We start from the raw sequence: 17,496 nt of genomic DNA on the forward strand, positions 1-17,496 counted from the left end.
AGTTCCTGACCAAGAAGAATATTGGCAGTTTTATCATGTAGGAATTTAGCTTATATCAAAGCTGTGTTAGACTTTTTTTTCTTTTAAGTATGAGCACCGTGTGGTGTAATAATATAACAATTGGACAGTTAAAACCAAGTTAAAATTTTGTACCTAAATTTCAGAGTTTGTATTATTTTACTTTTACTTCTGTAAAAAAAAAAAATGGAGTCCATTCTTCTACTTTTTACCATAACATCTTTTGTACAAGTGCCTGCACTACAGAGTGTGAGTACTTACCGTGTGCCACTCCTGCCTTAATCGGGAGGAAGCCAAAAAGCATTGTGGCTGCCATTTTCTTTAAAAGATCAATCATCAGATTGCTGTGCGTTAAATCTAGTAACATTGATTTCAAATGTTGAAATGAAGTCAGTTCATTTCAAATATTAAGTTCATGTCACAAGTGGTCATGGAATGATTCATATACAGACAATTAAATTTGTGGACGAAAGGCTCAGTCAGTGCCTCATCATGGCCAGGTGTGACTAAAAGGCGGTGGGCGTGGCTTTTGTGTGGGAGCAGACCTTTCAAATTTCAAATTGTTGCTTGCATTGTGTGGGTCGAACTTGAGAACAACTGATGGGCGCTTTGTAAAGCAGCCATGTGTTCCACAAAGCCATACATCGGCTGCAAAATAGAGCTCATTTCAAGAGCTCAAAATCGCTATGAGGGGATTCTGTATACAATTGACAAAGTGAACTCCACAGTTGTGCTGGCGAAAGGTGAGTGAAATGGCAGCAACCCTTGCAGGGACTTCTAAATACTAGAACAACACAGTCTAATTGCTTGTTCTCTTCTAATCAGTTAAATGTTGTGGAACGGAAGGACGACCTACCGACAGACCTACACCTCCCAAAGATGATGTTTTTGAGTATATCACCTTCCGGGGAAGTGATATCAAAGATATCACATTGTGTGAAGCCCCAAAACACCATGGCCTACCTCAAGATCCAGCAATAGTGCAAGTGGGTAATAATTTTCATTAAATGTCACAACACACTGCTGTATTATTTAATTATTTGTCTTAGTGCTTATTGTGTATTTGAATGGAGAATCCTGCTAACCTCAACTGCCAACAAGGCAGAAAAAAAAAAACACCAATCATGTGATTAAAAATGATACGTACTGACAATTATCAGATAGATTCTCTGATGGTATATCAGTGTGACTGTCTACTACCTATTTGTCAGTCATCAAGTGCAGGGTCGTCTGGTGTCTACCCGCCTTTTGGACCACTCGGTCCACTCCAGATGCCTGCCTACGGCCATCTTGCTGCCAGCTCGCTTCTCAATCCTCAGTATGCTGCAGCTCTTGGCCTTGGTAAGTCTGTGATAAATTTGACACTCAGTCAAATGTATTCCAATGTTCGTTTATTTCCAATTCAGGCCCCACCTTGCATGCTCGAAAAGGCCCCATGGTGGAAAAGGCAGTTCAAACTGTAAGTTTGGAAGAGTTTAGAAAGAGGAGAGTCTCGACTGCTACCCAGGAACAAGATCAGCACTGGGAGAAGAGAAGGCCCGTAAGGTTGAGAGGAGAAAACACTAGAAGGGGCATTGGATCTGGCAGTAAGTGGGAACTGTATTTCTCCTCTATGCATTGTTTAAATTGATGTTGTTATTGTAATGGATATTGATATTTAATGCTTTTACTAACTATCAATGATGTGTTCACAGCGGCTTGCTTTTTTTAATCTGGCTTCCTTATTGTAACTGATAAATTACCAACTCAATGTAGTGTTAGATCTTCACCAATAGGGGGTGCTAATACACAGTAGAACATCTGTGAAATGCTGATTGACAATATGCAAACATTACATCTGTGAATGTAGAGAACCTACAGTAAATGAACATTTTAATCAACGTGCATATTGTTTGAAAGGGAGGTCAGGCCCGGTTGTGCCCAATTCTCTTCAAGAATCCTCCCAGCAGCAGAATGGAAACGGGCCACCGACCAGACGCCAAGGTAAATATTCCTAAAATGGCTGACAAGTGACTCTGACAATGAATAAATGATTGATTGCTCATGATTGAGTTGTAGGTACCCGAAGACGCAGGGGCCGTAGTAGGGGCCAGCTGATGGTGGCCAAGGTTCCATCAGCCACCCTCAAATTTGACACAGATTTTGATTTTGACTACTCAAATGCGCAGTTCAATAAGGAGGAGTTGGAGCGGGAGTTGCAGGATAGGTTGACTATGGAAGGTTTGCTCACTCGGCACCAAATTGCAGCTTGGATTACTCGATTAAATGCATGTTTAGTCACAAATAAATGAGTTTGCAGTTTGAGACTATTATCTTTGCTTCTCATGCAATACTTGGATCTATAATTTGTCTGCAGATGGAAATGATAATACAGGAGACGAACGCACTGAAGCACAACTAAACAAACCGGAGAATCATTCAGGACCAAAATGCTACTATGACAAAACAAAGTCATTCTTTGATAATATCTCTTCTGATAATAAACTCAGGTATTGTAACTTTTACAAAATCCAGCCCACTATGTATTCTTTAACTTGTTCATGTGTGTTTTTGTGTCCCACATTTGTTTCAGACTTACGTGGGCAGAGGAGCGCAAGCGCAATCTGGAGACATTTGGGGCCCCTGGCTGGTTCCGCAGGGGCCAAGGCTTCAGAGGGGCGAATGCTGGAAGAAGGGGACAAGGCATAACTCGTACTTGAATATCTTACAGAAGCAATTATGGACAGCTGTGATGAAGATTAGCGTTGATGTACCGCACGGTTGATATTTTTTTCTAAATCTGACATCGCCTAGGAAGGTCGCATGCAGGTGGGTCTTCGTATGCTATTTTTTTGGCAGTTTGATGCACTTAAAATGTTGTTCCCTAGTCTATTACTCAGTTTTTAATTTTCATTTGACTTTGTCCCATTTTGCCTGTGACTGCATGGCTCACTAGTCTACTATTTGTATCTATACCTTTTTGTTTCCCCCTTTAATTGCCTGAGGTGCTTTTGTTTTCATGACATTTTCTTTGACTTGTAAAATTTGGCAGAAGTGGAAATGGTTTTGCAAATCTGTAACTATTAGGCTGACCTGACCTTGAGGCTTATGAAATTAGTTTGTTTTGCTTTGTTGAAGCCATGTGTAATTTATGTAAATAAACAGGAGTGATGTCAAATATTTGCTTCCTACTGCATTTGTGACATGGAGAGGCAAACGAGCTGCAATAAGCATTCGTTAACAAGTTGTCTTTTTGTAATGAAGCTCCATCTGTACTAATGTGAAGGGCTACCAGTTTGATATACAGTACACTTCTGAAATAGCAAATTTGCGTAAATTGTAACATATGGGGAACATTGATATCAAAATGCAACATGGCAAATCATTGCTGAGGTATTTTAAGACCAGGCCCACCCCCAAGCACAATTTTGGTGACACAGTCGGTCATAGTAAAGTGGTCGGTCAGTGCTCCACACACAAAAAAAAAAAACTTTTAAATTAAGTGCCGCCATATTAACCTAGCGTGATGGGCCGATTCTGTTTGACATTCTGTGGAAATGCCTGACATCGATATGTTGTGACTCTTTATTGGGTAAGATGCTTATTTTTTAAGTGAGCTGCTGATAGGATGTCTATAGTCGTCAAATGAAAGGGGTAGGTTGCTTGCTGCCTCGACCATACCAAACACAGGGGGAGTTTTTTTTTTCTCACCCTCTTTCTTCATCGCATTGCACAATATATTGCTACGTTTATCAAGCGTGTACATGCATTTAATTTTAGTGAAATGAGTCCTGTCATTGTTGCACTAGAATAAAAATCAGTTTTAAAACTCTTTCCTAATTAGCGGTGTCTGAAATGTTGGACACCCCCATTTCGTGATAATGCAATTAGAGGGCTAAATTCGTAAGAGGTGACGGAATATAAGAGCGCGTTTTACTTCCCATGTAGAAAGATGTCGTTTTCCTCGCCGCACTCCAGAACAGAAGTGACGCAGCAAGCCATCCAAAAGGTAAAACAACTGTGTGATGCAACGATGGGCTTGTGTTAGGCTACACATGCACGTAATGGCAAGTCCGTGCGTGACTTGTGTTCGGTTTTATCTCCAGTTTGCGATGGGCACAGTATCCCAAACACTTAATACCTTGTTTTTTCCCCCTTCTTTTTTCTAATATGGTAAACTTATGTTTGCGGTTGTCAAGTGTTTATAGACTACTAGACATTGACATGTAGTTTAACAACAAATACAGATTTGTAGTTGGCCAATAGAAACTGGTGAACTAGTAGTTAATAGAATGTTTTCTTCCAAACACACATGCGGCACAGTATTTTATTAGCCCCCTAGACCAGTCCTTCTCTAATAGGGGGGTGGTGGCCCTCCTGGAAGGGTTGGGCATGTGACCTCAGGAAACTATTTTTGTTGTACTAGAATAAAATGTAAATGCACATCCACTGCAGTAGATGGCAGTGGTGCTGTCATTGTCAGAGTATGCAAGAGTATTAGCTCCTCTGCAGAGGTGTACTTAAAATTTTATAGACAAATGATACTATTTATAGTCGTGGCGGAGAGTTTGGGGGGGTATTTTATTCTTCATGGGGGAGAGGGGGGACGTAACAAAAAAATAATTGAGAAGCCCTCGACACCCAAAGCACAATTAGGTCCCAACTTAAGTGCAGATATTTAAACACAGAATCATTATTAGTTGGCCCCCATCCAGGACAATTTGCAGAAGTGCATTGATGCCTTCCTAGAAAAAAAGTTCAGCACTGTAATGTAATTAAGGTTTACGTTTTAACTACTGCTGTCAAAGTTAAAGCATTAACTGATTAATTAATCAGAAAAAGTAATCAAATTAATCATGAATGAACACAGATTAATCACACTATTAATTTTGACCATAGATGATCCTTTAGCGTGACAGCGGATGGCTACGTTAAAGGTAGCACAGGTTGTGTTTGAGCAATAAACATAATTACATGCATTAAAGTAAAGCATTTAATAAATGTTTGCGTATCACATTTAGAATATTTGTTCATGTCAAAATATTGGGGTCATTTTAAATTATACAAGTAATTAACTGTTTAGAGAAAGGAGGATAAGCGTGTCCAGTGGATCCAAAATTGTTGAAGACGTCCTCATAACATCATTTGTCAAAAGAATTAACACAAATTTTCTAATTTGGCGTGAAAAAAATGTTGATAAAAAAGCCTTTTTAATTAAGCGATTAATCGTGATTATTCAAAATTCTAAGATGTGATAAATCTGATTTAAAAATGCAATCGTTTGACAGCTCTAGTTTTAACGTAACTTAAGTTATCATGGTAGAATGTGGTAAGTTTGGCTCGCCCAGTCGACAAATAACACCTCTTCCACCTTTCTTTTGCGTTTTATATATTCAATATTCCAAAGTTACAAACTACTAATACAAAAAAAAGGGGGGGGGGGTCACATATTTAACATTATTTAAGTTGTAAAAAGTAGACTCAATGCATATCTACGTAAGTGACCCTAAAAATTGCTTTGCCTTATGCTGAATGTGGAAGCCAAACAACTTATGTTATTTCATGAAACTTATCACATTAAAACGTGACATCACAATGTTGAACTCCCCCTAGCGTGACAGCAATATGCTGCCGAACAATTTCACCCATGCATCATGTCAGCATTATCGTTTTGTACTGTGGCTTGCCTCTTCAAAGTTCTTTCTCTGCTAAGATTCTGGACACAAACCATCATCTAATACAATGCATCATGTATTACCAGAGCAAAGACAAGGCAGCTGACTGCACACTATAGGTATTGAAGTATTTTGTGTGACACTCACTAAAGCCGTAAATGCCATGAAGCCCAAGTTACTATCATTTGTTTTGTATTTTGACAGATATCAGCAGGTTCTGCACAGAAATCTTCTTTACCTGGCAACGATTGCAGATTCCTATCAAGACTTGCAGTCCATACCTGCAGTAAGTATGTTTGGGTACAACAATCACGTAACATTTTGTTTTTGTTTTAGACAGGAAGAAAAATAACACGTTTGACCTTTTTGGTTCACAGGTAGAAAATAACTATAGTTTTGTCATTTCATTCACAGCCTCCCACTTCAATTTTGTCCGTGGGTACTGGAAGAATGTACCAGAGTGTGGGACATATTCAGGGCAATATCAATGACAACATGGGACCAGGATTGCCCCCCACAGCAACAATACAGAGTCCAATCAGCAATGGTAAGAGTACCAGCATCTTTTTTGAATAGTCTTTGTTACCATATCTACTGTACCTCCACGGAGGGATCCATCCTCTTGAATGTGCTTGTCTCATCCTAATTTTGACGCATGTCTGATACTGGTCAAGTTTTTATTCCTTATTCATTTGTTGATTAAAATCACCAATTGTTTGTCACAAATAATAGCATTTCGAAACTGCTCAAATGATTGCTTTCTTTGTTGTTTCAAATCCATCCCATACACCATGTTCTATCCTTCCGCAGGCATGCAATCCTGTGATGAACTTAATGTTGTCCTATGTAAAATGTGGATGGGGCACCACAGTGGCGTGTGTGCTGGCTGCTCTGACCATGCACATGTGTCATCAAGCCACAGTTATATTCCCATGCAGCACCAGTCTGGTCAGGTGCACCCGACTTTTCCCTCTGCATTCCTCAACTTGCCAGTCAGCAGCTACAATAGTTTGGCCTCAGCCTATGACTTTAACCCTACTCCACCCACTTCCCTGGGAAGTGTGATTCAGCGCCCTGGACCCGGCTATGGCTTTTCGTCCTCCTATTCCTCCTCCACATCATCCTCATCTTCTTTTCCCTGCAGTATTCCCAACATGCAGTCCAACCAAGGTGAGCCAGGTATAGAGCTAACAATTAATATGGTGTCAACTGTCAGGTGATGTGTAAATATGACGTAGGATGGTCTTTGCATATGCTGCTGCACAAAGTGCTTACACTTGTACACGAGTCACTTTTAAGTGAAAGTCAACCTTAAACATTTCTTGACAAAATGTTATATGTGACCTCACTAGTCTAAACATGACATTTTGATTAATATCACATTTTTGGAATATGAGTTATGAATCAAAATCCAGCCGTTTTTATCCATCTCAGGGAGCGGCCATTTTGCCACTTGCTGTCGACTGAAGTTGACATCACAGTTGCTCAAGGCTCAGGTAACAATCAGTCACAGCTTACCTGTTTTCTGAAGCTGAGCTGTGATTGGTTGTTACCTGAGCCCTGAGCAACATTGATGTCAGCTTGGGTCGACAGCAAGTGGCAAAATGGCCACCCCCTGAGATGGATAAAAAACGGCTGGATTTTGCTGCTTAACTCATATTCCACTAAGATAATATTAACCAGAATACCATATTTATACTAGTGGGGCTGCATAGAACATACAAGTATTAATGTCAAAAAAAAATTTGGGGGGTTGACTTCCCCTTTAACAATCTTTCCCCCCCCCCCCCCAGAGCATGATGTATAGTATAATATACTAGTATAATATACTATACAATATGGCAGCCTGACACACATTTCTACTGGTTTAGTTATTGCTGGTTCCTGCTACATTCTCTTATTTTTGCCCCAATAAGACCGCCACATAGAGCTGTGCAATTAATCGAAATTCAATTAAAATTTCAATTATTACACTTCACAATTACAAAATCAGCATAATAGTAAACCATTTTTTGAGTTGTCAAAATGTATACATTTGCACCTTTTAAAAAAAATTTTTAACACATTTTTATAAATTTTGTTTCGTCCAAAAGGAACTTGCATACTTATGGTGTTTCAAAGAATTATTTGTCTATATATATGTGTTTTACGTTTAAGCATTTTCTTGTTTTGTACCTAAAAATAAATGATCCATTATTACCAAAATAATCGTGATTAATATTTTCTTCATAATCAAGCAGCCCTACCGCCACATATTCCTCCACCTCCTTCAAGACCAGCACCAGCTTCTCACCTTATTCCTTCAATAACCTCTTTGCTAGTCACCTGTAGCGGCTTCTAATAACAACAATAATCAATGTATGTGTATCTATTACGTTCTTAATACACATAGGCAAGCCATGTAAGAAAGGTCAGTAAATCACACAAATAGACACACGCGCACAAGAACCCACCCTCTCTATTAAAGGCTTTCTTATGTCACAGTAATCCAGCACATTTGTTCAAATATGTCAATATCTCTTAACTGCATTAAGTGCACTGTTACGTAATAACAAAGTCAGGTCACAGATACTTGATCATTTTCTGATGATGAGCAACAAGTATCAATCATGCATTAGATAGGGACTAAAGTAACAATTGTATCATTAATTGAGAAGTGTTACCACATTGCTTGCATAAGAAATGCATGGCCTGCTATATGCCATACTGCTCGGTCGAATATTTCACCATTTTTCCACTGTGACTCCCTGTCGGGCTGCTGGATCCTGCCTCAGAGGCAATTTTGTAATCCCCGAAGTAAATAAATACTTTACTTTAAATAATGTCCCAATTTATTTTGTTGTTCCTATATGTGTCAATTTTGATGGGCTCCAAAGTAGGCTGTATCCTGACACATTTTTCATAAGCATACGATTTCAAATAAAATCTTAAACACACAACTAGACAAAATTTATAAGCCTTCTAAACTGCCCATGAGTCCTGGCAAAGTTCATCTAGTCTCACCACTTGGGTGTCACCTGCCTTTCCAGGATGTGCACTGCAGTACATTGGACCGCACGGGTTCTATGGAGAGCCGCCTGGACACATGCTGAGCTCCAGCGAGCCCATCAACTGGCAGCCTTACCCCAATGGTAATCATGCACTATCATCAACCTCATACACACAGCTCTCAAATACACCAGTCATTACCTTTCTACTTGGTGCTTTCTCACAGGCATAAACCAGATTTGCAACACTTGTCACTCATTATCTTTCTCTTTCACTGTGGGAGAGGGAATCTGTCTGTACAATTGGATTGATATAAACAACTGCTGAGGTCAGAGATTCCGTGAAACATTTTTCTAAACACATCTGGCACAATTTTCATTTGATCATCTTCGAATTTGAAAGTTGATAAAAAAAGACGGAAAGCTAATGCTCAAGATAGAGGCTGATTTGCTTTGAATAAATAAATGTTTTAATCTATTTTGCATACTAGTATTTTTGATCTCTTAAAAAAACAACCCCTCCATCCCCCAGTTTACGGATAGATGAAAAAAAAGCTTCCGTGTGTTTGAGCAAAACTGAAAGTCAAATAAAACATTCAACTGATTTAATCCTATCCTAATACTTAATCTTGAACACTGCAGGGTTTTACCAAGTTGGATCCTCACAGTATTCTCAAGATCAGCAGTGTCAAAGCCAACAGTATGGGCCTTACCACTCCTTCCAAGGAGGACCAGAAGCACAGGAACAGAGGCCCCTCACCTATCAACAGGTACATGAATTGACATTATTACTTAATCCCTCTTTTGTTTACATCAAAGAGACCAATCAGAACGAAAAAGACGTATTTTTTTTACATTTGACCCTAATGTTGAATGAGTCTGTCCAGATTTAATAAAAAAAAAAATCATGATTGTAACAGTTTGCCAAAGCACCCACCATTTTCAAATACCAAGTAACAACAACAATAATACATTTAATTTGTAATGCATTTTTCATCAGCACGATCACAAAGTGCTACAGAAAAAAGTAATGCAGTAATATAGTTTGATTTAGGCATACCATTACCAAAAAGTAGTATACATTAAATACATAATATAGAGTATACTTAAGTATACTTTAAGTTTATTTTGGAGTATACTTATTTTTGTACTAAAAGTAAACTTTAAGTTAACTCCTTGAGACTAAATTGGCCCATTTTGGTACACTAAAAGAATACTTAAGTATGTCATAAAGTATATTAATAAGTATACTTAAGCATACTTTCAAGTATACTTTAAGCACACTATTAGGTATACTTGAAAGTATACTTATGTCCACAGCAAAAAGCCCAGTGGGTTTGAACTGGCGAACTCAGGTACCACAGGTAACGATCATAATCGCTAGGCTATCCAGCAACATGGTGTGTAGGGCTTTACAAACAAATTTAACCTATAATTTTGGTTCGTTAGTGTGCCTTCTTAGTATGTACTGCAGTATGTAAACTTTTAGTATATGTTTCAGTTCCGGTTTAAATTATTTTTGGTGGGTCCTAAATATTTATTAGCCAATGGGTTGGATGCCACAGACTTACGTGTTTCACACATCAGCGTAGTTTCCGGCCAACACTTGCTCCCGCCGATGGCGTCTCAACTCTGAAATGCTTCGGACAACTGAGACAGACACACTCGCACCCGTCGACGGGAACGCGCAACCGAGCGGCACAAAGGCGGAAGCGCAAGAACTGGGACGCGGCAAACAGGAAATGGAAACAAAGCTGATGTGTGAAAACCAGGAAGTCAGAAGTCCCGCCTCCTCCTTGGCATATACCCCATTTGGCTGGTAATGCGATGCCGCTTCCACTGGACTGGTTCCACACAGTCGGCTTTGGTCGGCCCCGAAGTTGCCGTTTGTTCGCCGTTCTTTGCCAAAGTCATAAAAATACAGTATATATAATAAATATAATAATGATTTACAATAACGTTGAACTATATTTACAATTTATTATGTACTTGTGGATGGATTTTTAATGATTGTGGTAAAAAAAAAAAATCGCGAGTGCACACCGCTCACTCAATTCTGTGTTCATATTTATTTAAATGAGAGCTCGAGCCACAGCGGAGCCCGTTGCTCCCCCGGCGTTGACGAATTTGGTGTTTGGTGGCTTCACACCCGGTATGAGCCGTTGACTCGAGGTGGCCAGTTTAGTGAATGAGACTGAGCTCTCCATTCAGCTGAATGAGCGCTGGGTGTGGGAGTAAGTAAATTAACTTTACTATGTATATATATTTTTTTCTAACTTTACTATATTAGAATCAGTGTATTTAATACGACACATAACATGCTGCCACAGACATACTGTTGTTACTTTATGTTTAGGGGCTTCAAAAAGATAAACAAATCTGGGAAAATGTTCACTGGGAAAATTTATTGGTTGGTGGAAAAAAAAGTAATTTGGAGCCCTGCTTACAAGTACACCTAACATTTACTTGGTGGAGTATACTTCCATTAAGTACATGAAAAGTAACCTGGAAGTATACTCTCCTAATTTTCCAAGTACATTCTAAGTATATACCACAGTATGTAAACTTTTTGTATATGTTTCAGTATACTTAAAGTATACATAACATTTATTTGGTGGAGTATACGTCCAATAAGTACAAGAAAAGTAAACTAGAAGTACACTTTCCTAATTTTGAGTATACTTCGGGTATACTTAAATATACTTATTTTTGGTAAGGGTAGTCATGTACTGTACATGGCAGGTGGCTTTCACTGTTTACTGCTAAACACAAAATCAAATATGCAGTTCATATTAACATGAATTTATCACATATGTGTTCAGGTTTGAAGAGAGTGTAATCGTGGCAAGAACTACATTAAATGCACAATGGATAAAAAAACTGTTTTTTCTCTTGGTTAAAATCTCTTTACATTTCAGGTTCATTATGGGAATTATCAGCAAAGAGGATCAAATTGTTTTCCTGATGGATGCAAGAAAGGAAGCAGCTCCAATGGTGGATCATATTTTGATGAAAAGTTACGTTAACTTGGCAGTGTTTATTATCAAAAAAGAAACCGCAATGTTAAATGTTTTCCTCTAACCTGTGGTTCATGTTAACTGGTTGTAGCATGGTAAGAAGTTTACAGTTGAATGCAAGATTTTAATAGGGAACTTAAAAGCATCCGTTAAGCAAGTTGTGGCATTGTTGCTTTTTCTCTTTTGTAATTGCCTTTATTTGCCTTTTTTGTACACATAATTGTGCCAATAAAAGCAGGTCAGTCTGTAAAAGAAAAGCTCTATATTTTACTTTGTCAGCCACACAACTGGGCTAACTAATACATTTTATGAAGATCCTAGAACCCAACTTGATCCGCAGGTACAAGTCTGTTTTGGTCAAACTGATGTTTTTCTTTGTGGTGTAATGTTTTGTCACTCTTGGCATCTCATTGGGAGCTCATACAGTACTGTATACTGTATTATTACCTTTCTGAAATAATGGCTTCCATCATTGTTGCCACCCTTTTTTTTTCTCCAGAAAACGCTAAAAACTGAATCAAATACTGAATATATCATAAGGAAAGCCTGGTATGGCTGCCAGGCTAATAAAATGCTGGGAAAAGCCTGTTATTATTATTATTATTGACAGTACATTGGGTAGAGGAAAAGACCACTACACTTAAGCTCAGATTCTAGTTTGGTAATAAATAAAAAAAGTATACAATTTTAAAGACAGAGAAAGCAGACTAAAGTACCAGAAATTCAACATTACATAGAATTAAAATGATGCGGTTATTTGTTTTGCTTTGGTTACCAGTTCATGTTGGAATCAAAGAAAATAGAGAGGATAAATAGAATAACAAAGAAGCAACAGAATAGTCGGGTATAGGCCTACTGTAGATGTAAATGTTGGTATGCGCAAGTGATCATTAAACAGAAATTGATGCGGAAATGGCAAAAGCAGTGCATGGGATAATGAAAGAAAAGGAAGATGTTTTAACAAAATCAAAAGAGTTGGAGAGAAGCAATGCATTGGAAGTGACAAAACACTAGAAGTAGTAGTAGTATCAAAGCACAGGTTTGAACAATTTCAAGATAGGAAAGCATGAGTCTGGATAATACCAATGTGGAAAAGAGGAGACAGTAGCATAGGGTTGGTTCTCTTTATCTTTTCTTTCCAATTATTTGGTGGAAAGTATGTATACCTGGTTCACACTCCATACCAATAGGTGGTGGTAATGTACCTCAATGTTTCTTGCCAACCGCTATAAAACACTACAAGAAGAAGTTTTGTCCCTCTGTGTTTCCCGTAGACGAGTTCTTTTTTGACGCCTTTCAAGTCATGGTTGTTGATAGAGGTTCACTTTTTCCCCCAGCGATAAAATAAATAGCTGCAATAAGAATAAACGTGGTGATGCAAGCGGTTGAGACAAAAACGTCGAAATGTTAGCAACATTATTGAGGTTTCAGAGTCCTCTTCGGATTCCGCCAGTCAGATCTTTAGTGGAGAAGAACCTCACCTTGGCCACTTGCTGTCTGCTTCGAGCGGCGTGGAGACTGCAGGTCCCCACCAGAGACGTTAGCACCGCCGCTGCGCTGCAGGCTAAAGTCCGAGCTAAACCGAAGAAAGGGGAAATTTCTGAAAAGAAGCTGGTAGGTCTGTGAGAATATCTGTCATTCGATAAAAATGCGGAATTTAGTAGCGATCCATGGTTAATATTATGAACCTAATTGCGTGCTTGCGTGGCTCGAATACAACAGTACAATTTATACAGATAATTTGAGAGGTTCGAGCACTATCTTATTTATCATGTCTGACTTGACCTCAAGACAGGACCTCTGACAATTTAGGGTGTTGGTCAATGCATTAACGTTGTCCCGTGTATTGTTTCACGTAACAAGATTGTTGTGTTGGCTTGCTTCATCGCAGTTTTTTTGCTAACTAAGCGAGTCTCTGACCCTTTTCCCTTTAAATAAAAATAAAAATAATCCGTAATAATGGCCAGAGTAAGGTCTTCCAGACGTATTTCCGTGATAACAGCGCGAAATGCATTTTGGGATATTTTACCAGCCAAGTCTTCGTCCGTGGGAATCACTGGTCTGAATCCATGTAACCTGGTTGATAATCTTATGAGGAGTAACCAATGGAATACTGGTCTTATTAAAATATATTTGTGTTCCTCTTTCCCCAAGCGAACGACGAAATTAAAGACTTGTATTAAATGTCACCAAATGAAACCATCACATTTCTATAAAATGCTAAGGACTCCCATTCAGGATTAATAAAGATTACATATTCTGTTTTGTGAGTGGTGTTCTGACTTCTATACACAGACTCGTCACTTTGTAGACCACCGACGTGTGCGGCTGGTGGCCGGTTCGGGCGGAAAAGGGGTTTGCAGCTTTCACAGCGAGCCTAGAAAAGAGTGGGGTGGACCGGATGGAGGAAATGGGGGTGATGGAGGAAGCATCTCCTTTAAGGGTGAGACAATCGAGTAATCTGAATTTTACATGCTGGATACATGTATCAGCTAAATTTTGTATTGTTTTTGTTTCAGCTGATCGGTTTGTCAAGTCTTTGGCTCAAGTAGTTCCTGTTTACATGGCAGAAAATGGACAGTCAGGGGGCAGCAAGAACTGTTATGGTCGTAACGGCCACCCAACTTTTATTAATGTGAGCCCAGATGGTATTTCTCAAGTTTGCAGAAAGTTAGGAACCTGCTTTGTCATGGTAAATTAATTAAAACACCTTGCATTTTTTTTAAGGTTCCAGTTGGCACTGTGGTGAAGGAGAATGAAAGTACACTAGTGGATCTCTGTGAACATGGCCAGGTTTATCTGGCTGTATTTGGAGGGTCCGGAGGTAAAGGTAACAGGTTCTTTCTGTCTAATGAGAATCGCGCTCCAATCACCGCAACCCCTGGAACTGAGGGCCAGGATAGAGTCCTTCATCTAGAGTTGCGCACTATGGCCCACGCTGGACTGGTAAGAATCTTGTTTAGTTTGATAATGCATTTTGACAAAGTCTCTGTGGGGCTGAACGATTATGGAAAATAATGTAATTGCGATTTTTTTTCTTCCCCAAATTGCGATTGCGATATATGCACACAAAAAAATCAAGGTCATTTTCAATGAATTTTTTACCCAACAAAAAGTTAATTATAATAAACAATATCAGATACATTATAGATTATAAGATCTTAAGATAAAAGCAAATGAAGCCTTAATATAAATTTTTTCTACTACAATTACAGTTACAATTTACCACTTCAACATATCCAACTTTTCATGTTGCATGAAACATGACATGTAAACACTGCACTTTTTAAACGCTGCATTTATCAATAAATAAATTCAATATACAAATTTAAAAAAATAAAACTTGGCGATCTCCAGTCAGTAAACTCACACATGCTAAAGTGTAGGCAAAGTAAAGTTATACCTGCTTATATGATGTAACATTTTACGATTTTTAAACTCTCTAGCAATCCTTCACGGATGTGGTAGTTTCCCATAGTCTGGACGGTCCATGAATGCAACACAGACTTTTGTTTTGGTAAGCTAAGCGCATTCGGAGCTGTTGTGTTCTGCCGTGGTTACGGCCGACAGTTACTTGCAAATTGTCATTAAAGAGTTGTTGTTTGTTCGCCGCTTGGCCTGATTTGTTCACCAACGCTACAATACATGTACACTAAAAGAGGCTGCACCTAAATGACGGTGATGACGAGCAATAATAATTTCGTCTCTGTCTTAATTTTCACTCATGAAATCAGACGACACAACATATGGCCACCTATTTAGCCTTAAAATATAGGACAACTGGACTTTACCAGCCGCTACCGCACACTTGCGTGTACACTCAGTTTACACTTCACTACGGCAGACAAAAAGTCATAACTCACAACGGTGAAGTGCCGTTTTAAAACCTAGATCAAACTGATTAGACATGTTAGACACTTGTCTCAAGGTTTTATGAGACAAAAAAACAAAAATGATGTGCACTTGTGATGCCAGCCAGGCTTTAGTTACAGCAATGACGTTCCTGCCCGCCCCACCTCTTTCCCTCCTTCCGCTCCGTTCAATGAGCATTTAAATCGCAGCTTTTCAAGATTACGTAATCATGTTTTGTCAAACTGCAATTTAATTGCAAATACAATTAATCGTTCAACCATAGTCTCTGCAAACATTTGATTCATTTGCACACATTTATTCCATCAGGTTGGTTTTCCAAATGCTGGCAAATCCTCTCTCTTGAGAGCCATCTCCAATGCCAGGCCTGCTGTAGCTGCTTACCCTTTCACCACACTCAACCCACATGTAGGAATTGTCGACTACAGAGATCATGAGCAAGTTGCAGGTAGATAAGATAACAGGATCGTTATTTGTAGCACAGTGTGTGATGTATTGAGAAAAAAAATTATGCAGAAATGTACACAGACAATGGACAAATGTATTCAGCAAAAGCTGTGATTATTCCTGCACATGTGATTTCTTTCCTTTTTTTTTTTTAATTATAACAAGGGTTGTTTAAAGTTGTGGAATTTGTCAAAGTTTTGGATTGAGGCTGAAACATAATTTCAAAATAGTGAGTATGTGAATACTTTGCTGATATGCTAATATGCTATGCATTTCAAATGATCTGCTTCCCGATACAGTTGCTGACATCCCAGGCATCATTCAAGGAGCACATCTAAATCGAGGCCTGGGCATCTCTTTCCTGCGGCACATTGAGCGTTGCAGATTCCTGCTCTTTGTTGTGGACGCATCCTCTCCACAGCCCTGGACTCAGCTCCAGCACCTGCGCTACGAACTGGACCAGTATGAGCCTGGTCTGTCTCAGCGGCCTCATGCAATTGTGGCCAATAAAATGGACCTACGCGAAGCTCGGGAGAACTTGGAGACTTTGAAGAGCCATGTTACTCAGAGAATCATTCCTGTGTCAGCACTCACCGGGCACAACACAGAAGAACTCATCCTTCACCTTAGGGAGCTGTATGACGGCTATCTCCATGGAGACGGTAGCACAGAGGAAGGAAAACCCACAAGATGGTAAAAATAGTGCGAGCTTTGTCAAAAGACTTCCAGGAATTTATGCTAAAAGTTAGAGTTCAAATCCAAACTGCAAATTTTCCTCTTTGATATGATGCCTTTAAATCTAATGCGTTTTTACAGCCTTCTCTGCCGCCTCTCAGCACTCCTGTAAAAAAATCTTCTGGCATTCTTGGCAGCTCTGTCATCATTGCGATGTGGTTCAGTGGTACAGTCGTTGTCTCACAACCCTGAGGTTTTGGTTTCAATCCCAGCCCACTGACCATGTCAAGGTATCCTTGAGCAACTTACTGAACCCCAGTTGCTCCTGATGCTGGGACATAGGTGAATGAGTAGTCAAAATGTAAAGCACTTTGAGGGCCTTGTAAGATTGAAAAGCGCTATATAAACGACATACCTTTTTTCTTTTTTCTTTTTCTATAAAGAGCTCAGTATTGTTCATTCGGAAATGTCATCATCATTGCTCCTTTTTTTTTTTTTGTTTAATAAATAAATAAAATAAACGACGTACCATCACGTTGTCCACATCTTTAAAACGCCTCGATGACCTCATTGAGTCGGCACACAATGGAAGGCAAATGAAAGACAAACCTTAAGTTAATTGAGCTCAGCCATGCATGTGAGTCTGACCAATCAGCAACCAGGGTCAGGCAAAGGAGGGACTCGACTGAACATATTGCCATGCTATTAGCGTTCATGAACGAGACAGTGTAGAAGAAGAGCAAAGTTATGTAGGCTACAAAGTGTGCTTGGAAGAAGCCTTTGCTCTGGGCCCGTCTCCATGGAAACGAAGACCATATTTGAAGGCTG

General features: G+C 39.2%; 3 protein-coding genes across 6 annotated transcripts; all 3 read left to right on the forward strand.

Annotated features, from left to right (window-relative positions):
- Nucleotides 1–621: 621 nt before the first annotated feature.
- Nucleotides 622–2,750, forward strand: lsm14b (LSM family member 14B). Of its 2 annotated transcripts, none has more exons than XM_086069017.1 (8): nt 622–761; nt 844–1,004; nt 1,230–1,359; nt 1,425–1,604; nt 1,918–2,001; nt 2,071–2,238; nt 2,375–2,507; nt 2,591–2,750. In XM_086069017.1, the coding sequence occupies exons 1-8, from the start codon at nt 641–643 to the stop codon at nt 2,715–2,717; spliced, it is 1,104 nt and encodes a 367-aa protein (XP_085925143.1). In that variant the 5' UTR covers nt 622–640; the 3' UTR covers nt 2,718–2,750. The 2 variants fall into 2 exon arrangements, with proteins under 2 accessions (XP_085925143.1, XP_085925145.1); XM_086069019.1 differs by having other exon boundaries at nt 2,077–2,238.
- Nucleotides 2,751–3,759: 1,009 nt separating this feature from the next.
- Nucleotides 3,760–11,945, forward strand: LOC147178418 (calcium-responsive transactivator-like). Of its 3 annotated transcripts, none has more exons than XM_086069020.1 (8): nt 3,760–4,006; nt 5,711–5,791; nt 5,877–5,958; nt 6,087–6,219; nt 6,483–6,842; nt 8,702–8,803; nt 9,302–9,429; nt 11,578–11,945. In XM_086069020.1, the coding sequence occupies exons 4-8, from the start codon at nt 6,123–6,125 to the stop codon at nt 11,683–11,685; spliced, it is 795 nt and encodes a 264-aa protein (XP_085925146.1). In that variant the 5' UTR covers nt 3,760–4,006; nt 5,711–5,791; nt 5,877–5,958; nt 6,087–6,122; the 3' UTR covers nt 11,686–11,945. The 3 variants fall into 3 exon arrangements, with proteins under 3 accessions (XP_085925146.1, XP_085925147.1, XP_085925148.1); XM_086069021.1 differs by having other exon boundaries at nt 5,759–5,791; XM_086069022.1 differs by lacking the exon at nt 5,711–5,791.
- Nucleotides 11,946–12,941: 996 nt separating this feature from the next.
- mtg2 (mitochondrial ribosome-associated GTPase 2) lies at nt 12,942–17,199 on the forward strand. Its single transcript, XM_086069940.1, has 6 exons — nt 12,942–13,290; nt 13,972–14,119; nt 14,196–14,311; nt 14,404–14,622; nt 15,856–15,994; nt 16,293–17,199. Exons 1-6 carry the CDS (start codon nt 13,081–13,083, stop codon nt 16,688–16,690), a joined length of 1,230 nt encoding a protein of 409 aa, XP_085926066.1. The 5' UTR covers nt 12,942–13,080; the 3' UTR covers nt 16,691–17,199.
- The last annotated feature ends 297 nt before the right edge of the window (nt 17,200–17,496 follow it).

Source organism: Leptonotus elevatus, chromosome 2, assembly GCF_054856555.1.
Source record: "Leptonotus elevatus isolate MCC_2025b chromosome 2, RoL_Lele_1.0, whole genome shotgun sequence".
In the NCBI taxonomy this organism is placed as follows: Eukaryota; Metazoa; Chordata; class Actinopteri; order Syngnathiformes; family Syngnathidae; genus Leptonotus; species Leptonotus elevatus.

What these genes read in the sequence shown, in the direction of transcription:
- lsm14b (XM_086069017.1), top strand. Translation starts at nt 641, where the DNA reads ATGTGTTCCACAAAGCCATACATCGGCTGCAAAATAGAGCTCATTTCA. An exon ending in AAGGGGCATTGGATCTGGCA is followed by an intron (nt 1,605 to 1,917) that starts GTAAGTGGGAAC and finishes ATTGTTTGAAAG; the next exon opens with GGAGGTCAGGCCCGGTTGTG. An exon ending in GCCACCGACCAGACGCCAAG is followed by an intron (nt 2,002 to 2,070) that starts GTAAATATTCCT and finishes CTCATGATTGAG; the next exon opens with TTGTAGGTACCCGAAGACGC.
- LOC147178418 (XM_086069020.1), top strand. Translation starts at nt 6,123, where the DNA reads ATGTACCAGAGTGTGGGACATATTCAGGGCAATATCAATGACAACATG. An exon ending in ACAGAGTCCAATCAGCAATG is followed by an intron (nt 6,220 to 6,482) that starts GTAAGAGTACCA and finishes ATCCTTCCGCAG; the next exon opens with GCATGCAATCCTGTGATGAA. An exon ending in CAACATGCAGTCCAACCAAG is followed by an intron (nt 6,843 to 8,701) that starts GTGAGCCAGGTA and finishes CTGCCTTTCCAG; the next exon opens with GATGTGCACTGCAGTACATT.
- mtg2 (XM_086069940.1), top strand. Translation starts at nt 13,081, where the DNA reads ATGTTAGCAACATTATTGAGGTTTCAGAGTCCTCTTCGGATTCCGCCA. An exon ending in AAATTTCTGAAAAGAAGCTG is followed by an intron (nt 13,291 to 13,971) that starts GTAGGTCTGTGA and finishes TTCTATACACAG; the next exon opens with ACTCGTCACTTTGTAGACCA. An exon ending in AGATCATGAGCAAGTTGCAG is followed by an intron (nt 15,995 to 16,292) that starts GTAGATAAGATA and finishes TTCCCGATACAG; the next exon opens with TTGCTGACATCCCAGGCATC.